Raw genomic sequence first — 21,796 nt, 5'->3', positions numbered from 1 at the left:
AGGCGTATTGGCAAGGCAGGGCCCCAGCTGAGGAGGTTGTCGGTGGGGTCCAGGAGGGGTAGGAAGGAGTAGAAGGGTGGGCAGCGCGGCGGGAGGGGTACGATTGTACGTTACGGGATGCGACCGTCATGGAGAGCGCCAAGGTTTTCGTCTCCGCCAGTTCGAGCATGGACCCTTCCAGTAATCGTTCTCGGATGCGGTCCGACGCAATTCCCGTCACAAAGGCATCACGCATGAGGAGATTTGCGTGTTCGCCAGCCGTAACGGCCTGACAGTCACAGTCCCGGATGTGTGGAATTAGGGCCCGCCAGAAGTCTTTGATGGACTCACCAGGTAGTTGCGAGCGTGTGGCGAGTACATGCCTGGCGAAGAGCGTGTTCGCCTTCTGCGCATAGTGTTCCTTTAGGAGTTCCATTGCTTTTGTGTAATTCGTGGAGTCTTGGATCAACGGGAACACGCTGGAGCTCAGTCTGGAGTACAGGACGTTTATCTTCTGAGCTTCCGTTGGCTCGGGGTCCGCAGCCTTGATGTAGGCCTCAAAACATGCGAGCCAGTGAGTAAAGTCTTTTCTGGCGTCGGACGAGTGAGGATCCAGCTGCAGGTGATCGGGCTTAATTCTGATATCCATTCTGTGGAAAATCTGACTGTAATAAATTGAGGCGCAATCAATTGCACAAAGACTAAAGTTGGGTACAACTGTGGCTTTATTACTGTCAGATGCATGCCCTCCTGCTGCAGCTGGCGAAATGGCAGGGCACTGGAGGTTATATATCTATATATACAGTTCTCCGTGGGCGGAGCCAGCCGGCAGGAGCTACCGGCGAACCTGTAGTGCAGGTCCTACCTTACATCTCCTATTACAGTGGTTCACCACAGCGAGATCTTCTGGCTGTTCACGCCAGTGGGATCTTCCGGTCCCGCAGATCGCACACTCCTGGTAGCGTGGGGTGGACTCAATGGGAAATCCTATTGACAGCTGAAGGACCAGAAAAAACAGGCCGGAGGGAGGCCAGCGAATCTCACCCAATATTTATTGAATGTTAAAAGATTGGGAAATGTTTATATTCAGAGGAACCTGAGAGTCACAGAAATTTAACTTACTGATACAGCAAAGAATTAGAATGGCAAATGACATGCCAGCTATCGTTGCAAAGCAATTGTGGTGTCTAAGAGTAAAGAAGACTTAGCTCAATTAAATAGGGCGTCGGTGAGGCCACACATGGAGTACTGTGTGCGGTTTTCGCCTCCTAACCTAAGGAAGGAGATAGAGGGACTTCAACAAAGGTTCACTAAACTGTTTCCAAGGATGAAGGGATTGTCTTGTGGGGAGACATTTAATAGACCAGGCCTATATTCCCTGGAATTTAGAAGAATGAGAGGTGACCTAATTGATACATATGCAATTCTTATGGGACTTACTGGATAGAGTCAAATTCACAGAGTTTTAAGGTGCAAAATTAGGCTCTTTGGCCCATCATGTCTGAACAGGCCAACAAGCATAGAGTCATAGAGGTCAACAGCACAGAGAAGGCCTTGCACGTCTGGGCCGGTCAAAAACTAACTATTCTAATTCCGTTTTCCAACACTTGGTCCGTAGGCTTGTATGTTATGGCATTGCAAGTGCTCATCTGAATGCTTCTTAAATGCTGTGAGGGTTCCTGCCACTTCACCTTTCAGGCAGTGAGTTCCAGATTTCCATCACCCTCTGAGTGAAAAGGTTTTTCCTCAAATCCCCTATAAATCTTTTCCCCCTAACCTTAAATCTTAGCCCCCTGGTTATTGACCCTTCCACTAAGGGAAACAGTTACTTCCTATCTACCCTATCAATACCCTTCATAATTTTGTACACCTTAATCAGGTCACACCCTCAGACTTCTCTGCTCTAAGGAAAACAACCCCTGCCTAACCAGCCTCTCTTCATAGCTGAAATGCTCCAGGTAACATCTTGGTGAATCTCCTTTGCACTCTCTCTGGTGCAATCACTCCTTCCTAGAGATCAACCAGAACTGCACACAGTACTCTAGCTGTGACCTAACGAGTGTTTTATACAACTCCATCATAACCTCCCAGCACTTGGGCGGGATTCTCTCCTACCCGGCGGGGCGGGCGGTCCCGGCGCCGAGGAGTGGCGTGAACCACTCTGTCGTCGGGCCGCCCGGAAGGTGTGGAATCCTCCACACCTTCAGGGGCTAGGCCGGCACCGGCAGTGTTGGCGCTGCGGCAACCGACGCGAAAGGGGCTTGGCGCCGAGCCAACTGGTACCGAAGGGCCTCCGCCGGCTGCCGTGAGTTGGCGCATGCGCGGGAGCGCCAGCGTGTTCTGGCGTCATCCCAGCGTATGCGCAGGGGGGTTCATCTCCGCACCGGCCATGGCGGAGGTCCACAGCAGCTGGTGCGGAGGGAAAGAGTGCCCCCACGGCACAGGCCCGCTCGCGGATCGGTGGGCCCCGATCGCTGGCCAGACCACCGTGGGGGCCACACACTGGGGCCAGATCCCCCCACGCCCCTCCCGAGGACCCCGGAGGCCGCCCGCAGAGCCAGGTCCCGCCGGTAAGTACCAGATCTAATTTACGCTGGCGGGACCGGCCAAAAACGGGTGGCCGCTTGGCCCATCACGGGCCGGAGAATCGCCGGGGGGGGCCGCTGCGATTCCCGCCCCCGCCAATACTCCGGCGCCAGAGAATTCGGCGGCCAGCGGGAGCGGGATTCACACCGCCCCCCCCGGCAATTCTCCGACCCGGCAGGGGGGTCAGAGTATCCCGCCCCTGATATTCAATGCCTTGGCTAATAAAGGAAGTAACAAAGGAAGTGCCTTCTTAACCCCTTATCTACCTGCCCTGATGCGTTCAGGGATCTATGGATGCACCCAAAGGTCCCTCTGGTCCTCTACACTTCCTACTATCCTACTGTTTATTGTGTATTCCCTTGTCTTGCTTGTCCTCCCCAAATGCATCACTTTCCAGAGTTAAAATCCATTTGCCACTGTTGTGCCCATCTGACCAGCCCACCTATATTGTCCTGGAGATGCATAGAAAATGGTTCCCCTGGCTGGGCCACAGTCACAGAATAAGATTTGCAATTCTCAGGAATGTTCTTATGATTTAAAATGTTCAAATAATTTCTGACCTGTCTTTTTCAGTCTTGTTCATACTATGAACATAACATAAAATAATGTGCCATTAGTGGCACATTAGTGACTTTTTGTTAATGTGGATGTGCCAGCAGTAGATTTTCTTTCACACTCATGAAGGAAGCGCAAACATGCACACTATTATTTTTAACTGTTTGCGTGGGCCTGGGGCAATTATGTTAGAGTATCCTTGGGAAATAATGAGATAAAGTAAGTCAGTTTTTGAATTCATTCACAGTATGTGACATTGCAGGCAAAGCAAGAATTTACCCTTGAAGGTTTTACTAAGCGGCCTTCTGGCAACTGAAAGGTTTGCACAGCCATTTTAGAGGGCAATTATAACTCAACCATGGTTCTGATCACTCTGGATATTTTATTGCTCGTGTTTTTTAAAATCTCAGGTATTTTTAATTAACCAAACTTGTGTTTCCCAGCTGCAGTGTGGGATTAAGGTTCATGCCTTTGGATTGTTAACCCAGGTTCAGTGAAGATAGCCAGTGTTTCCTGTTGGTGCTCTGCCTATTAAAGGGGTCCTGGGGATCCCTGTGAGGTGTCCCCACTATTTCAGAGTTCCCAAGGAGGGCCCTATTACAAGGGTCCATTTGTAGTGGGGGGGGGGGTCCCCTATTACAGGGGTCCCTGTGGGTGTTCCCCTATTACAGGGGTCTCTGGGGGGGTCCCTCTATTACAGGGGTCTCAGTTGGGGGGCTTCCCCTATTCAAGGGGTCCCTGGGGGGGTTCCTTTATTATAGGGGTCCCTGGGGGAGCACGTTGGGTCACCCCGTACTTGGGGTGGAGGGGTACTCAGACAATCTGGGGGTGGGAGGCTTCTGTGCGGTGGGTGGGGTGGGGAATCGGGGCTGAATGCGGTGTGAGGGTGAGATGGCTGGCTGTGGGACCTCGTTCTTGGCCCACCCGCTCAAGGTGGCGCCCTGATTTCGGGGCTACCTGTAAATCCCTTGTGTTCCATGCCATACATAAATGCGCATGCATGGAACATTGAATTGCGTCCCACTTTACTATCCCAAGGGTCTGGCAGGTGAACATAGGGCTGGGTTTACCATTTTGGAGGCTAAATGCCGACACCGGCGTGGGAACTGTGCCGTTTTACGATGGGAAAATAGTCGCCGAACCCTCACTGATCCTGCAACCGGTGAAGTGCTAGCCACACCGAGTAACACCCACGGCACCCATGATATAAACGCCTGGAGAATGGCCAGGTACGTGGCCGCACATGCGCACGGCAACAACCTGCAGAGGTCGTACCGTAAAACATGGTGCTGGACGTGCCTGGACACGACCTGCCAAATACTGCTCCTTGGCCACCCCACACCAGTACCCCCAACCCTCGAGGAAGCTCCCCCCGGCCAGCAGCACGGCGCCCGGCCAACACTGGCGGCGCTGGACACAGTCCAAGCCTCCACGCCGGGTTCCTGACCGCTGATTCCATAAGTGAACTGCGCCAACAGGAGCTCGGCCCATAGGCGGCGGTGAATCACGGAGGCACCGGAGAATAGAGGGTCAGGATATGCCAACTGTAATTAAACGGCGCATGGGGAGTGATGCATCTACGCCGTTTTCAGGGTGCTGAAGGATCCTGATTTGGCGTGAAACCGGAACTTATCACGATTTTGGCGTTGGAGGCTGTTCGCCGCCGAATCGCGTTTTGCGATTTCAGCATCGCCGGAGATGAATCCCGCCCACCATCTCTCCAGCCCATGATGTCGTAGCAGAAGCCCCTTCCTTTTTTTTGTCAAAGTACTTTAAAATCTGGTGGAAAAAGCCGGCAAGGCAGCTGATGGTCTGACCTCCGCTGCCCCCGCTCCCTCCCCCCCTCCACCCCGAGGTAACACTTCAATAATCATCATCAAATTCTGGCCAAAGTTTCTGATTTAATTTCATACAGTGCAGCATGGTGGCACAGTGTTTAGCACTGTTGCCTCACAGCGCCAGGGTCCCAGGTTAAGTTCCAGCCTTGGGTGACTGTCTGAGTGGAGTATTCACTTTCTCCCTGTGTCTGCGTGGGTTTTCTCCGGGTGCTCCAGTTTCTCCCACAGTCCAAAGAAGTGCACGTTAGGTGGATTGACTATGCTAAATTACCCCTTAGTATCCATAAGGTCAGGTGGGGTGACTGGTTACAGGGATTGGGGTGGGGCGGTGCCGGGGGCCAGGTATGATGCTCTTTTAGAGGGTTGGTGCAGGCACAATGGGCTGATTGGCCTCCTTCCGCAATATAGAGATTCCATGATAATTATTAAACAGAGAAAGGGTCAATAATATTATTGGTCAGTTACATTATCAGTTTTGTATTCATGTGAAATAATCTCAGTGCCCAACATGATGCAGTGATAGTACATTGTGATATAATGTGGACAGCATTGTACCAGAAGATCAGAAATTAGTTTGAAAAGGTGGTCGGCGAGATAGTCTGACGGCCAACACCAGAATCGGGAAGCACAATTAGGCGGAAAATCCGGCGTCAGCCGAAAATCGAGGTGAGGTGCCAACCGGAATGTCATGCTCAGGTCCCTCAACAGCGGCGTGAATGATTTCTACACACAAACCAGCATGGGCAAGGCCGTTGGCATATCACGAATGGGCCCGATCCTGCAGGAGGAATTACCAATTGTGAGGTTCACTTCCGGTATTTCAAATCAGGACACAGGCGCCATGGATGCTGAGGATGTGGGAGGGGGTACAAATAGTGTCCAACATCGCTATAGTGCTGATTGTTGTGTCGCTGGCCAGGGGCAACTGCTAGCGCCCGGGAGTGTAGCGGGGGGGGGGGGGGGGGGCGGCGGGGGAGGGCGGTCTACGAGGTGGGCCCTGGGGTCGGAGTGGCTGCATTGCAGCAGTATGCATGGCAGCCATGCGGCTGTGCACGCCGTTGCCTGCCCACTGAGAACGTAGCTCCACCGGTCATATAGGTGCCCCCCATCCTCAGGCATCCCCTTAGGTACCCTCTGGCCCCAGACGACCCATCAACGGAATGGGTGTGTTCCAGCACAACCAGTGCCATCATCTTGGCTGGGAAGAGGGTCGGCATGCATTGGAATTGCACGAGCTCTATGGCTCTATGTGTCACCTGTGCTTGTCCATTAACGGAACCCAAATCACTCCTGGACTGGCACCGCTTTCGTCCACCGAGAATACTCGCGGTTCAGTCCCAATGTCAGCACTTAGACTCTCAAACGGAGAATTCGCCCTGGTAATTCCCTGGGTTGCATTTCACTTAGTAAACATAACTGCAATATGAAGCCAAACTCTCCTGTTGGCCCTCTTCTAACATTACAACAACCAAACTGCTATTCAGCAGCTAGTGAGTACGTTCTGCTCACGTGTGCATGTGAGCTCCATTGCCCCTCCTCAGAGAGTATTACAAGGACAGAAGAGTGCCAATCAGGTGTGGCAGCTTTCTTTGTATATTGCAATTCCCTGTGTGAATGAGTAGTTGAGTGAATAGTTCAGTGAAGCTCTATTTATGTATGCAGCACGGACCTGTCAGTTATAACGGGCTTCATTGCTGGAGTGCAGGAAACAGGCACAAGATCTCCATCATCATCTGCTTCATCTTCACTTGAGTTCTGAAGAAGCTCGGACTCCTCCTCATCAGCGTCTCCTCCGCCTCTTTTCTTGCGAACAGATGGCTTGCTGATTCCGTCAATTTGGTTCCCATAGTTACCTACGGAGATCCAGAATGATTAAGTTTCCGTTCATTGGGTGAAAAGGAAAAGACTGACACCAAGTATGGAGGTATGACATCAGATGACCAAATGCTTGGTCAAAGAGAGGGAGGTTTTAAGAAGTTTCTAAAAGGAGGGAAGTGTAGTAGCGAGGTGGAGAGGCATAGCAAGGGTATGCAGAGCTTAAGGCCCAGGCATCTGAGCACAGCCACCAAAGATGGAGCAATTATATAACGGGAATGCACAAGAAGCCAGACTTAGAGGAATGCAGACATTTTGGGGGGGGTGGAGCCGGAAGAGATGACAGAGTAGTTGCATTTACAATTCTTCCTTATTATGGGCTAGATTCTCCATTAGGAGACTAAGTTCTTCCGCCAGGGTAGAAGCACTCCTGGTCTGCACTGGCGCTAGTAGCTGTGCCCAGGAGCAATGTCCTCTCCTTTGTCATGCAAATTTATGCATGGTGGAGAGCTTGTAGGATTTTGTCAGAATACTGGTACTGGGCCACCAGTTTGAGCGGGCGGCCCGATAGCGAGGTCCGTCTGCAGGCCCCAAACCCCCGCACAATGCAAATCCTGCCCCGCCCCCCCCACAAGTAAGGGAATCCTCCCCAGCATCACCACGGGAATTAGGGGTTACCCCCTTCCCCCACAACATGCACACGAGGGTGAACTAATCCCCCCCCCCCAACACTGAATCCCCATCAGATCACCCCAGGGACCCCATATTAGAGATTCTCCAATCAGGGAGCCTCCCCCCATCAGAGACCCTATATTAGAGACCCCCAAAAGAGACCCCCTCATCAGTAACCCCTGCCTGAAAGAGCAGTCCAGGCAGAAACAGTGAAATATCACACGTTTTTCACTTACCAACCCCTTACACCTGCAGGATTTCTGTTTTTGGGGGGGGGGAGGAGACCCTCTGATAGACTTTGGGGACACCAATATTCAATACTTATCTCCTTGACCCACTACAGGATTCACCGCGTCATGCCCACGTGAATTCCGGCTGAGAGGGTCTGAGCATCATGGGGATGGGGAGAATCACATTTCCAGCCAGTTAATCGGATGCAATTGTGTTCAAAGGACCTGCTAATGTGGGGCATGTAGCTTGCTGCCCCCGCCGGTAGAGGACTAGAGCATCGGAGCACCCGGCACCTTGTGCCAATCCCGTTTTTTGCCCGATGCTCGATTCTCCACTGGATTGAGAACCCCTCCAGGCGGCGGGCAGCAGAGAATCCACCGCTATGTATTATCTATGAGAAGGTAACTGTGAGGTGACAGTAGGGTAAACCTATGACCTCTAAACTCAGTGTGCAGGCTGGGAGTGCATATCATGAAACTGCCCACCCCACAGTGTGGAATCAACAGGAATCTGGGATTAGACACACTCAATTTCATGTTGTGTATTCCAACATGGTATATAGAAACAGAAAATGCTCCAATTATTCACTCCTCTGAGATCCTGAGGATTACACACTTACCTATTGTAACTTCAAAATTGACTGGTTTATCTCCAATTCTCCTATCAAGCATTGTTGCTTCCAGAAAGGCACCAAAGAGAAAGAATTCTTCCAATTTTCCTGTAGAAAGCTGGGATTAAAATTTAAAACATATGGATACTATTTAGGAATTATTCTGCCATGCAAAATATTTGGCTTGGACTCTTAAGGTAAATATGAAAATGTCAATGCTGTCAAAACTTTCTGAAATCTGCGCCAATGCGTACAATGGTGGGAAGTAAATATCACTATACCATCGACCTTGAAATTGGGATTCCTGGGGCGAAATTCTCCCCCAACGGCGGGATGCCCGCCGACTGGCGCCAAAGCCGGCGCAAATCAGACGGGCATCGCGCCGGCAAAAAGGTGCGGAAGTCTCCGCATCTTTGGCGGCCTAGCCCCAACATTGAGGGGCTAGGCTGACGCCGGAGGGATTTCCGCCCCGCCAGCTGGCGGAAATGGCGTTTGTTGCCCCGCCAGCTGGCGCGGAAATGCGGCGCATGCGCGGGAGCGTCAGCGGCCGCTGTCAGTTTCCCCGCGCATGCGCGGGAGCGTCAGCGGCCGCCAAAAGTTTCCCGCGCATGCGCAGTGGGGAGAGTCTCTTCCGCCTCCACCATGGTGGAGGCCGTAGCGGAGGCGGAAGGGAAAGAGTGCCCCCATGGCACAGGCCCGCCCGCGGATCGGTGGGCCCCGATCGCGGGCCAGGCCACCGTGGGGGCACCCCCCGGGGTCAGATTGCCCCGCGCCCCCCCCCAGGACCCCGGAGCCCGCCCACGCTGCCTGGTCCCGCCGGTAAATACCAGGTTTGATTTACGTCGGCGGGACAGGCAATTCCTGGGCGGGACTTCGGCCCATCCGGGCCGGAGAATCCAGCGGGGGGTCCCGCCAACCGGCGCGGCTGGATTCCCGCCCCCGCCCAATCTCCGGGAGCGGAGACTTCGGCGGGGGCGGGGGCGGGATTCACGGCGGCCAACGGCCATTCTCCGACCCGGCGGGGGGTCGGAGAATGACGCCCCTGATCCGCAGAAGGTCTGGAAAGGATCCAGGAGGGTCTGCAGCATTATCAAATCTCTATCTGTTGTCATCAAGTTTTTCAGTTTGTCTGTTTCTGGCGACTTATCAGCATCATTTCATAAAATTGTTGCAATGTTTTCCTTGCGTTATTTTATTGATATTTATAGCAGATATCCATATGGAACAGCTTGAAAAATCACTTCTTTTTATTGGCCCACACAATTTAGCAACAAATTATTGCTTCCTGTCTTCAGTCCTCAGACATAACGATGCAGCGTCATAGTCCGTTATGGAGGGAAACTGTGTCACCCATCTGGCAGTTTAGGAACGATTATTGCGAAACACACTGAGCAAGTCTTTATGACATCATTAGTAACACTGAAAAGATTACTTTGCAACTAGACCAATGCTTACTCACCAACCTTACCCTGTCCAATAGCACAAAAGTAGAAATTAGTTTTGATGGTGCCATTAGGCAGGATTTTCTGCTGCCACTGGAGGTGAGCTTGAAGGCAGTAAGGGAATGTTAGAAAGTGGGGTGGTGGAGTACCGGAACCCTGCCGCCTTCTTGCCTTCGCCAGAATTAAGTTCGGAGGAGATGTGGGGTGGGGGGGGGGGGTTTGGGGAGGTGAATGTTGTGGGGTGTGGGAGGAGGCACATGTTGGCTTACCCACCCCATTGCCTATTTTAAGTGGCCAATTTAACAAAGAACAAAGAACAAAGAAATGTACAGCACAGGAACAGGCCCTTCGGCCCTCCAAGCCCGCGCCGACCATACTGCCCGACTAAACTACAATCTTCTACACTTCCTGGGTCCGTATCCTTCTATTCCCATCCTATTCATATATTTGTCAAGATGCCCCTTAAATGTCCCTATCGTCCCTGCCTCCACTACCTCCTCCGGTAGTGAGTTCCAGGCACCCACTACCCTCTGCGTAAAAAACTTGCCTCGTACATCTACTCTAAACTTTGCCCCTCTCACCTTAAACCTATGCCCCCTAGTAATTGACCCCTCTACCCTGGGGAAAAGCCTCTGACTATCCACTCTGTCTATGCCCCTCATAATTTTGTATACCTCTATCAGGTCGCCCCTCAACCTCCTTCGTTCCAGTGAGAACAAACCGAGTTTATTCAATCGCTCCTCATAGCTTATGCCCTCCATACCAGGCAACATTCTGGTAAATCTCTTCTGCACCCTCTCTAAAGCCTCCACATCCTTCTGGTAGTGTGGCGACCAGAATTGAACACTATACTCCAAGTGTGGCCTAACTAAGGTTCTATACAGCTGCAACATGACTTGCCAATTCTTATACTCAATGCCCCGGCCAATGAAGGCAAGCATGCCGTATGCCTTCTTGACTACCTTCTCCACCTGTGTAGCCCCTTTCAGTGATCTGTGGACCTGTACTCCTAGATCTCTTTGACTTTCAATACTCTTGAGGGTTCTACCATTCACCGTATATTCCCTACCTGCATTAGCCCTTCCAAAATGCATTACCTCACATTTGTCCAGGTTAAACTCCATCTGCCATCTCTCCGCCCAAGTCTCCAGACAATCTAAATCCTGCTGTATCCTCAGACAGTCCTCATCGCTATCCGCAATTCCACCAACCTTTGTGTCGTCTGCAAACTTACTAATCAGACCAGTTACATTTTCCTCCAAATCATTTATATATACTAATATATATAAGTGGCCAATTAATGACCAATTACGGGCCTTATCCTTCCAATGATAGTATTGACCCAGGGGCAGAAAGACCTGTCACCATGTGGCATGCACAGCAGCTAAAACTGCACCAGCTTGTTGCCTCTGGAGGAGGAGGTCCTTTGGTCAATGGACAGAATTTTATGTATAAGGTTCCGGTGCATGCCCGTCCCTGAAGGATGTAAAATTGCACAAGAAGATGTCGGGCACAAGGCCCAATGTCTTTCTGCCCTTGGCCAGGCCCCCATCACATCGTGTTAACAACGCGATTTTGGGCGGGATCGGGTTTCACATCTGCTCCCGTCCATGTCAACTTCGGCATGCACGGTAGCATGGTAGCACAGTGGTTAGCACAGTTGATTCATAGCTCCAGGGTCCCAGGTTCAATTCAGGCTTGGGTCACTGTCTGTGCGGAGTCTGCAAGTTCTTCCCGTGTCTGCGTGGGTTTCCTCCGGGTGCTCCAGTTTCCTCCCACAGTCCAAAGATGTGCAGGTTAGGTGGACTGGCCATGCTAAATTGCCCTTAGTGTCCAAAACGGTTAAATGGGTTCACTGGGTTATGGGGATAGGGTGGAGGGCTTAAGTGGGTGGTGTTGACAAGGGCCGGTGCAAACTTGATGGGCTGATTGGCCTCCTTCTGCACTGTAAAGTCTATGATTCTATGCCCCAAATGTAAAATTCAGGCCAGTGTCTGATTGAGGGACTGGGCATCAAAAGGAGATTTAGGCGCTGCTGAAAGCCTCCCCCATGCCCTTGCTGCCAACCATCAGAACCCCACACCATGAAACCACCCCCCCCACATTACTTACTTGTGGCAGCTGGATCGCACCATGATTCAGAAGCTCCGGTGCCTGTCTTACTGGCAGCAGCCGCAGTCTCTCCAGTAGCGCTGTTAAACACAAGAGCAGCTGGCTCTGAATTGCCAATAGCTCTCGAAAGGCAAGCTTTCTGATTCCTAGGGTCTTGACCCCAGTGGAATGCCTGCTGCTGGCCTTGCACTGACTGATGGGCCTATGGCTTGTCGGGCTTTTCTGAAAGGAGGCAGTGCAGCTCTCTCAAAAGGTCTCCAGCTAGCAAGTCAGACCCCCAACACCTCAACAAGACTCCACCCAGCATACGAATAACAAGAACCACGTATCTATAGCACCTTGAACATGATTAAATGTTCCAGATGCTTCATAGGATCATTCTAAAGCAAAAATAGATACCAAGTCAATTAATCCCATATCAGGGCATATGGCAATAAACTTAATCAAAGAGGCATGTTTTAAAGAGTGGGTCTTGCACTGTAGAAGTGAGGCGGGATAAGCAAAGTTTAAGGAGGAACTACCATAGCTTAGGGTTTTGGTTCCTGAACTCATGGGCCTCAAATGGAAACAATGAAAATCGGCATCAAGCCAGAATTAAATGAGTGCAGATATCTCAGATGGTTATGGGGCTGGACGAGATTACAGAGATAGGGTTGGAGGGATTTGAAAGGGATGAGAATATTAAAATTAAGGCATAGCTTGACTGGGAGCTAATGTAGGTCAGTGTGCACAGGACTGATAGCTAATGGGACTTGTTGTGAGTTAGGAAATAAGCAGCAGATTATAGAATATTTAGCATACTTCTGAAAAACCCTTTGTAATGATGCACGTTCACAGACTTCATTACAAACACAAAAAGTATTTATTAATAAGAAATGCAGCGACCAACAGCCACCACACCTGGCTGCCCCAGTCCCTACATGTCTTCTGCCAAAGAGGACTCCACCCTCTGGGGTGATTACCCACTCTCAGTCCCATTGATCCTCCAAAGCAGGTGATCCTTATTCTGCTATGTTGGGGCTGGTTTAGCACACTGGGCTAAATCGCTGGCTTTTAAAGCAGACCAAGCAGGCAAGCAGCACGGTTCAATTCCCGTACCAGCCTCCCCGAACAGGCGCCGGAATGTGGCGACTAGGGGCTTTTCACAGTAACTTCATTGAAGCCTACTTGTGACAATAAGCGATTTTCATTTAATTAAAGGAACAATCACCACAATAACTTAATGAAGGTATTAGTCTGGTTATTTCAAAATGAATGAAATCTCCACTAATGAGGAGAGAGAGAGAGCACCGTTTTATATGTTATTAAACATTTGTACAATTGTTCAGTGGACAATACTTTCCAGGCTGCAACACCTGACAATATGATATTTGCAAATCTGTTTTTGAATTGTGAGCTAGAAAAGTAGGATGAAATAAAAATCCCCATTTCATTTCCAGAGATACTACTTACATCTGATATCTGTTGTATTGACTCCACTAGAACGTCAGTGGAGCTCATTATCTCTGTTGAGGCTGTGTCCAGGATTTCCATACCAATACTAATAAGTAACCGAGCTCTGAACGAAACACCCTCACCCAGTCCCTCATTTAAATCCTGGTGCTCATCCATTAAGGTGTAGTTACGAGTGGAGCCATACATATTCACCCAGGAAGGACCAAATGTGGGCAGAAACCCTATAAAAAGGATACATATGTTGACGATATCCATTGAACCTTGAATATGACATTTTAAATTCTAAAGGAGGACATTAAAAAGATCCTGTGAAATAGCTGTAGGATAATCAAGAAAAGCCACTGGGTTACCTTTGTCTCCATCATTTGAAATCTTTCTCAAGTCGACAAAATGGGTACCTATAGCAACTTCATTCACTTTATCTGAATCACGGATCTGGATTTTAATTCGTGTGCAGAGGGGTGGAAACATCTCAGTAAATATGATTTGCTCATTCCATGTTGGTTCATATGTGTTTTTTTGGACACTGGATTTTCCCTAGCGGAAGAATAAAAGATTGGTTATGGTGAGTTTGGCTTACCATCGCAATTAGTGTTATGATTTTGCAGAATAGTAATTAACTGTAATTTGAATAGCATTTATGGTTGGTGAGAGCAACACAGTTTACAGAATTACATAGATCAAAGTGAACCACATTTGTAATCCAAAATGCGACACTAAAATCTCTAGTAAGTGACGTTTGGCAGGTCGATAATGCCATTGCAATTTCAGGAACATGCAGGTGGGATGCTCATTGTTTCAGACTGTTCATTTCCAGTTGTGATTTTCCTCTCAAACACCAGTCATTTGCATCGAGTGTGGTAGGCGAATGACTCATTGGGACTGTGCCTGAGGCTTTGGCTGTATGAAAATTATACCGTCTTCAACCTACACTACAAATTCTTACTGTGAAAAATATATTCAATTCTGATTAAAACTCTTCTTAACAAGTTTTAGAATATCCAAAACATATATGTAAATACTAACTAAAGATGTTGACCCAGCTGACACCTCAAGGATGACCAAAGACATCTGAAAACAAATAATTCCACGGATTTTTGTAATTTATTAATCATTGTATCACTGGTAGAAGGCCGCAAATGTGACTTTACAGAGTGGATGTGTTCTTGCAAATCTTAGCTTCAATGCAGTTCGGAATTGGAGATTTGCCTTACCTCCTGAATTAAAGCAGGTTTTATGTGTGGACTTAAAAGCTGTATAATTGACGAATAAGAGGAAAGAGGGCTTTTTGGTTTTCCTTCTCTTTTTTGGGGGAATTGTGTCACACATGAATTCCCCCAGGACCCAACAGAAGAAAGACTGGGTGCACATCATTTAATTTCAAATTTTGTTTGTGCTCTTCTGACTGTAAAAAAAAATCTGATCGCACATTTTAACAACTCATACTTAGATAGCACTTCCAAATTAGAAAATATTAGCAGATAAATACATTGGGGTAGAGTTTCCTCAGGGGTCCTCCAATACCTTCATGGAAACCACCACAAAGAAAAGTTGTAAAAACACCTCCTACACATTCTCTGAGAACTCCATCAATCTTCCACTACAGTTACGGTGAGAGAATCGGAAACCACTGTTGACCATGCTCAGATGATGTTCCCCTTTCTGCTACTTTCATCAAGCTTACCTAAAATGAGGCCACTTAACATATTTATAATAAGCTGTTAGCATTGCAGTCATTCTGTTTTAAAATTTGCTTGTCTTCTGATACTTTCATGATTCAAAGGTACTTTTGAAAAAATGGATTGTTGTAACTTATTCCTTCATTCCAATAGATTATGAAATGAATTATTTAGCCAATGATCAGCAAAATAGCCAAGACAAAGAATTAAAGATCCAGTTACACTAGCACTATATGTGTATTTGTCGTATATATAACCAGTAATAGTGTGGACCATAAATGTTTATTACTGTACCCTTTGTCCTGCAAATGATACTTGAACATAGGGATCGACTAAATCTTTGTTTTCTCCAATGAATGCCTTCTTCATATTAGCCATTATGCTGGTATTCATCTTTGGAAGCCCCTCTGCTCTGTAGATCTTGACATAATACCGGGCCCACTGTCTCTCTGAGGGTACTCCTTCAGGAAGCAATAGGTTCCTATTGATAGAACATAAGCAAATTACAAAATCTCTAAATATCTGGGTTAATACTGGTTATGAAGAATGTAATTTTACTTTCTCTGTAAAAATCTGTAAATTGACAAATAATATGTTCCATTTCCATGGTTTTGGTTCCAGACTGACATTTATATTGCTCATGCTGAACACTCATACACGCAATTTCCATAAGGCTTCTCCTTATTTTTTGATGTAACTTCAGCGGAAGATCAGTGGATACCTGGAAAAATGATAAAATCTCCAGTGTTCCTGTTGATCTCCCTCTGAAGACACAATGAGAGGTTAGGAAAATCCCTGTGGAAATTCTTCCCCTTCGACAGTATGTTTTGAATCAAAGATAGCTTGTAAGACTTTGGGGCTTGTTTAGAGGCTTTAGAGGCATGTATTCACAAAAATATTTGGGAAGGCAGAAGAGCCCTGTGCCATTTCATGACAGTAGAATCACCTACAAATGGTGCAATGATGCATGTTAACACAATTTACTCCTGTTTCATCATATATTGGACAACAAAATAAAAGAGGGTGTAGCAAATATATTTTCACGAAGAACTTAAATTTCATTTAAGCAATTGTAAACAAATACTATGTTCAAATTTGTTCGCAAAAATTGTGCACAATATATTATTTGCTAAATGGCATTAATCAAGAATGGCAGCGATTGTTTAGCATTCTGCTTTGCCTCATACTAATGTAATTGCTGTCTTATAAAGTTTTCTGCCACCTTGCCCCATGATTACATTCTTGATAACATCATCCAAATATAAATCTTTTCTAGTGTAAATTCTTCTTCACAAGCAAAACAAAAATCATGTGCCCATTACAGAATACAAATTTTCCTTAACCAGGATAGGCATTGGGGAAGAATCCATGCTGGCGCGTGTGTGCACGGATCATGGTATATCGGAGAATATCATAGAGGGAAGATACTGCTCATCAGAAAAAATACTTTCTACTTCAGGGGCGGGATTCTCCGACCCCCCGCCGGGTCGGAGAATCGCCGGGGGCTGGTGTGAATCCCGCCCCCGCCGGTTGCCGAATTCTCCGGCACCGGATATTTGACGGGGGTGGGAATCGCGCCGCGCCGGTTGGCGGGACCCCCCCCGGAGATTCTCCGGCCCGCGATGGGCCGAAGTCCCGCTGCTGGTATGCCTGTCCCGCCGGCGAGAATCAAACCACCCCTCTTACCGGCATGACAAGGCGGCGCGGGCGGGCTCTGGGGTCTTGGGGGGGGCGCGGGGTGATCTGGCCCCGGGGGGTGCCCCCACGGTGGCCTGGCCCGCGATCGGGGCCCACCGATCCGCGGGCGGGCCTGTGCTGTGTGGGCACTCTTTTCCTTCCGCCTTCGCCATGGTCTCCACTATGGCGGAGGCGGAAGAGACCCCCTCCACTGCGCATGCGCGAAGATGCCGTGAGCGCCCGCTGACGCTCCCGTGCATGCGCCGCACGGCAAAGACATTTCCGCGCCAGCTGGCGGGGCACCAAAGGCCTTTCCCGCCAGCTGGCGGGGCGGAAATCAGTCCGGCGCGGGCCTAGCCCGTCAAGGTGAGGGCTTGGCCCTTCAAGATGCGGAGAATTCCACACTTTTGGGGCGGCATGATGCCGGACTGATTTGCGCTGTTTTTGGCGCCGGTTGGCGGACATCGCGCCGATTGCGGAGAATCCCGCCCCAGGTTCTGGAGTATAAGCACTGAAAATCTTTGAGAACCTAAAGTAACAATGTAATTCCTCACCCTTCTACGTCATCCTCATCGGTCTCATTAGACTTGTGTGGTGTCTTGATGTTATCTCCCTTCCCAACAACAGCAATGTCACACTTTATGTAACCTTTTACGCCAGCAGTAATGTCACCAGGGTCGCAAATGATTGCCCATTTGTGATAGAATTGATGTTCTGTTAAAACAATGAGTAAGTATTGGAAGGTTACAAAATTGGTGATTCAAATTGTGATAATGTGATAGATGCCCGTTAGTATCACTGAAAATAAATTGCAATGTGCCATTTATTTTTCAAATGTACACTGAAATAAAATGTTAAGACAGTCAGTAACATAAAAATAGTTTGTCAGGCAAACAAGCTGCCTTGCACAAATTAGTCCAACTGTCATCAGTTACCTGGTAAATTATGGAGTAGAACATCTTGTGAATTACATTTTCATTTTTCGGTGGAAAATAAATTAAATGGCCTTGATAAAATCATTTCCTCGGTTTAATTGGCGGAATCATTCATTGATGGTGTGGGAAGTGATTTAAAAATAAAATGAGGGAAAAGTGAAGGAGAAATGTGGGCCTGGTGGATGGAACATTTTTGGTGTATAAACCCTGATGGAGGCCAGTTGAAGGTCATTTTCTGCACTGTCGATTCCATGTAATTCTAAGTAATTACCTGGCTGTGAATAGATTGTTCCTATATCAAGCTTGAACATGCCCACCAATGTCCCACTGCGCAGGAGGTTTTTGGAATGGATCACCTGCAATAGAATAGAGACAGATTATTTTGATGGACTTTCTTTGTTCTGGCAGGAATTAAACTCCCCTCATAATTTGAAGAGCAAGGGGCACAGTCGATATTAATTTTCCCATGACAGTGAAAAGGAAAACCAATTAATTTTAATTGATGTGCAAGTGCTACCAGAATGTTATTCTATTTTTTCTAAAGAGAGAGACATGTTGCTGAAGCTTTGTGTTTTGCACTCATCAGGGCAAATGCAAGAATGCTAAATATCAAATGGTCACAATTTATACAACAGGAGAAAGGGTGTTGATTGGTTGGAAAATTGACTCTGATTTGGCATCAGTAACATATCTTTCTTTTCAGCAATATTCAAGTTCTGTACTCCCAAGTGACCAATTATATTTTCATTACACTCAAGGCACAGTTCCCCATATTTTCTTTCTATTCACCTTTATGATTCTAGTCTTGTGTCAGCCATGGTTCGGTGCTCATACTCTTGCCTGTGATCACAAGGTTCTGGATTCATGCCCCACGTTAGGACTTGAGCTCAAAAATGAACGTTGACACTTCAGTGCAGTACTAAGAAAGTGCTGCACTGTCGGCAATGCCATCTTTCAGATGAAACAGGCCCAGTCTGCCCTCTCACGTGTATGTAAAAGATCCCATGGCAATATTTCAAAGAGAAAGGGATATGTCTCTGATATCCTGGCCAATATTTATCCCTCATTCAAAATCGCAAAAACAGCTTTCCCGATTATTATCACATTGCTGTTTCTGAGAGCTTTCTGTGTGTTGGTTGGCTGCTGCATTTTCTATATTGCAACAGTGATGATACTTCCAAAGTACTTAATTGATTGTAAAGCACTTTGGATGGTCAGTAGTTCGATAAAGTGCTCGGTTAGCTCAGTTGGCTTGTTGGCTGGTTCATAATGCAGAACGTGAGTTCAATTCCCATACCGGCGGAGGTTATTCATGAAGGGCCCGCCTTCTCATCCTTGCCCCGCGCCTGAAAACTGGTGACCCTCAGGTTAAATCACCACCAGTCAGATCTCTCTTCAAAAAAAGCAGTGAGCAGCCAATGGTCCTCTGGGACTTCAGCGACTTAATATATAAATACAAGTTTTTCTTTCTACCTGCATGAAAGAATGTATTACAACATCTATACTTTATATTGAGTTTTACAAATCTACTTTGTCATTCTTCTTGTTTCTCCTTTATGTTTGTCTTTCTCTACCATTTTCTCCACGCTTGTGAATGCCACCATAATCCTCAACCCCAAACCCCTCTCAGAGCGGCTTGTTCCTTCCTCTTTGTAATTAAAAAAAAAAAAGAGTACTCAATTCATCTTTTCCAATTCAGGGGCAATTTAGTGTGGCCAATCCACCACTCTGCACATCTTTTGAGTTGTGGGGGCGAAACCCATGCAAACCCGGGGAGAATGTGCAAACTCCACACGGACAGTGACCCAGAGCCGGGATCGAACCTGGGTCCTCGGTGCTGTGCTTCCCTCTCTCCTCTCTGTAATGAAGTGATTGACTTCTGCCTACCATCTCCTCATAAGGACATAGGTAGGATTACTAGCTAGCTGACCATGTAGGAAACCATGTGGGCTGGTTTAGCAGGGCTAAATAGCTGGCTTTTAAAGCAGACCAAGGCAGGCCAGCAGCGCGGTACAATTCCCGTACCAGCCTCCCCGGACAGGCACCAGAATGTGGCGACTAGGGGCTTTTCACAGTAACTTCATTTGAAGCCTACTTGTGACAATAAGCGATTTTCATTTCATTTTTCATTTCAAACTGTTGCATTGCACTTGCACAATAGCTCTTCAGTGTACAAGAATAATTACATTTGAAGTGGAACCATGCAGAGGAAATCTAGAGCCAAGAAAAAACATCTTGCAGGATTATATATTGTGTATAAATGTCTCCATACTTGCATTTTATTGAGGGATTATTATTCTGCTTTGTTCTCTTAGCTTTTAAAAAATATTTTCTTTCCATTCTTTAGTCTCAAGGTCTTAATGCTTTCATAAAATTCTTTTCACAACAAGCAACACTGTTAAATACAAATATATAAATGTTCTCACCGAGAGCTTGACTATTTTATCAAACATGACATCCGGAGACACATGAAAATCAAAGACGAAGTACTAGAGAGAAAAAATGGAAAACTTTAATAACTATCCAATTAGCTTTTAAGTACCATCTGCATAAAAGTGCATCAAGGGCATTAAACACAATATTTAGGTTTGGTGTAAAGTCCTGAATCATCAAAAATGAGCAAAAATTGTTAAATTACAATATAATGTGCGCAATCCTATGGCCATGCTGAGCCGCTCCTGAGATCTACCCAGCTCCCAACACCTCGTGAAATTCAACAAAACGTTGCGATGTGAATCCTGCCCACAAATCTGCATATGAGAGCGAGGCAGCTAGCCTCACTCTAATGTGCAGAATCCCGAGGTACCTGAGGCTTTGGATTGAACACCTTCGCCCCAGAGACCTTGGGCAAGTGCCATTTGGTACAGGTCCCCACAAACGGGGACCAGATGGAACGGCACTCATTGGGGTCTCCAAGGGGACCGGAGGCCCCCAGCAACATGACATTGGGTAGGATGGTGCCCTGGCACTGCTGGTGCCACCTGGGTACCCTGGCAGTGGCACCTGGCTGCCAGCCTGGCACTGCCAATATTCCCAGATGGCACTGCTCACTGGCATTGTCAGGGTGCCAGGTTTGCATTTCCAAGTTGGCAAGCTGACATTTTTTGCGCCCGCACGATTGGGCCGGTGTTGCTCGCTGTGGGTGGTGAGGTGGGTGCAGGGGATGGGGGACCCAATGATAGATTATTGATTTCTTGATTCATTGATTTAATGGTGTCTTTAGGTATTGATTGAGTGCATAGCTAGAGAATGGATATATTCAAAAGGCCATAACTGCGAAAAGATGGTCATTGTTTCAGATAATTAATAAACTATTGAACTTTAGAGTCATGTCTGCAGAAATTCAGATACTTGTTTCAATAAATGTTTCATACAATGAATAGACCATTGTATTCCAGTGCATGCAATAATAAGCATGTACCAATTAAGTATTTACAGCAATGATGTGGAGATGCCCGTGTTGGACTGGGGTGGGCACAGTAAGAAGTCTTACAACACCAGGTTAAAGTCCAACAGGTTTGTTTCGACATCCACAGCCCAATGTGCTACAAGTCACATGATAAGAGACTAAACCTTTCTTAAAGGAACACTCACATGACACAATAAAGTTGTATTTTGGACACCTCCAATCAACCAGACAATCGACTGTTATGAAAAGATAGAATAAGAGATCCTGTACTCTCCCATATTGCGTTCGGGCTTGGGGGAAGATCGGGGATTCTTTCAGGGGCCTCGGAGATCGGTGTGATATTTAAAAATGGCGTCCCAATCTCTCGCTACAATGGGGATTCCGCGAGTGGAGCCCCCCACTGTAAAAAACGGGGCTATGTGTGGCATCAGCCGCGCATTCCCCGTTCAGGGAAACACGCGGCTTAATGAGCTCGCTCGGGGACGTTGTTATCTTTTGGGAGAATCGTGCCCAACACCTCTTAAAAGTTCCTTCCTGATTAATCTCATCGAAAAAAGGGTACATTTTCAATCACATTTAAGTACCTCTGGAATAAATTCAATTCACTGAAAAAACTGCCGAGATTTTCTCAGAAGCATTCGTTTAATGTCATCTGTAACCATTTATTGTTAACATCAATGTCAAAATAACAGTGATTAAATTTTTAGGTAGACCATTAAAGGATTTACCAAGAAAAGGAATATTGAAATAGTAATGACGTTAGGTTTTATTTAGTATATTTGATCTTTAACAGTTGAATGC

The 21,796-nt window shown here is 47.4% G+C and overlaps 1 protein-coding gene across 12 annotated transcripts in view; it reads right to left on the bottom strand.

Annotated features, from left to right (window-relative positions):
* Positions 1–21,796, bottom strand: part of otofa (otoferlin a) — a 532,520-nt gene that overhangs the window by 140,386 nt on the left and 370,338 nt on the right. For all 12 annotated transcript variants that reach the window (XM_072498930.1, XM_072498920.1, XM_072498925.1 and 9 more), the window contains exons 10-17: positions 20,013–20,075; positions 17,858–17,942; positions 17,206–17,365; positions 15,269–15,455; positions 13,646–13,832; positions 13,293–13,516; positions 8,296–8,404; positions 6,628–6,811 (exon numbers count right to left, since the gene is read on the bottom strand). In XM_072498930.1, coding sequence (XP_072355031.1) covers positions 6,628–6,811; positions 8,296–8,404; positions 13,293–13,516; positions 13,646–13,832; positions 15,269–15,455; positions 17,206–17,365; positions 17,858–17,942; positions 20,013–20,075 — 1,199 coding nt within the window. The remainder of the gene's footprint in view (positions 1–6,627; positions 6,812–8,295; positions 8,405–13,292; positions 13,517–13,645; positions 13,833–15,268; positions 15,456–17,205; positions 17,366–17,857; positions 17,943–20,012; positions 20,076–21,796) is intronic.

The sequence above is a fragment of the Scyliorhinus torazame genome, chromosome 4 (assembly GCF_047496885.1).
Source record: "Scyliorhinus torazame isolate Kashiwa2021f chromosome 4, sScyTor2.1, whole genome shotgun sequence".
NCBI lineage: Eukaryota > Metazoa > Chordata > Chondrichthyes > Carcharhiniformes > Scyliorhinidae > Scyliorhinus > Scyliorhinus torazame.
The sequence above is the reverse complement of the archived record's forward strand: the minus strand, read 5'-3'. Positions and strand labels throughout refer to the sequence as shown.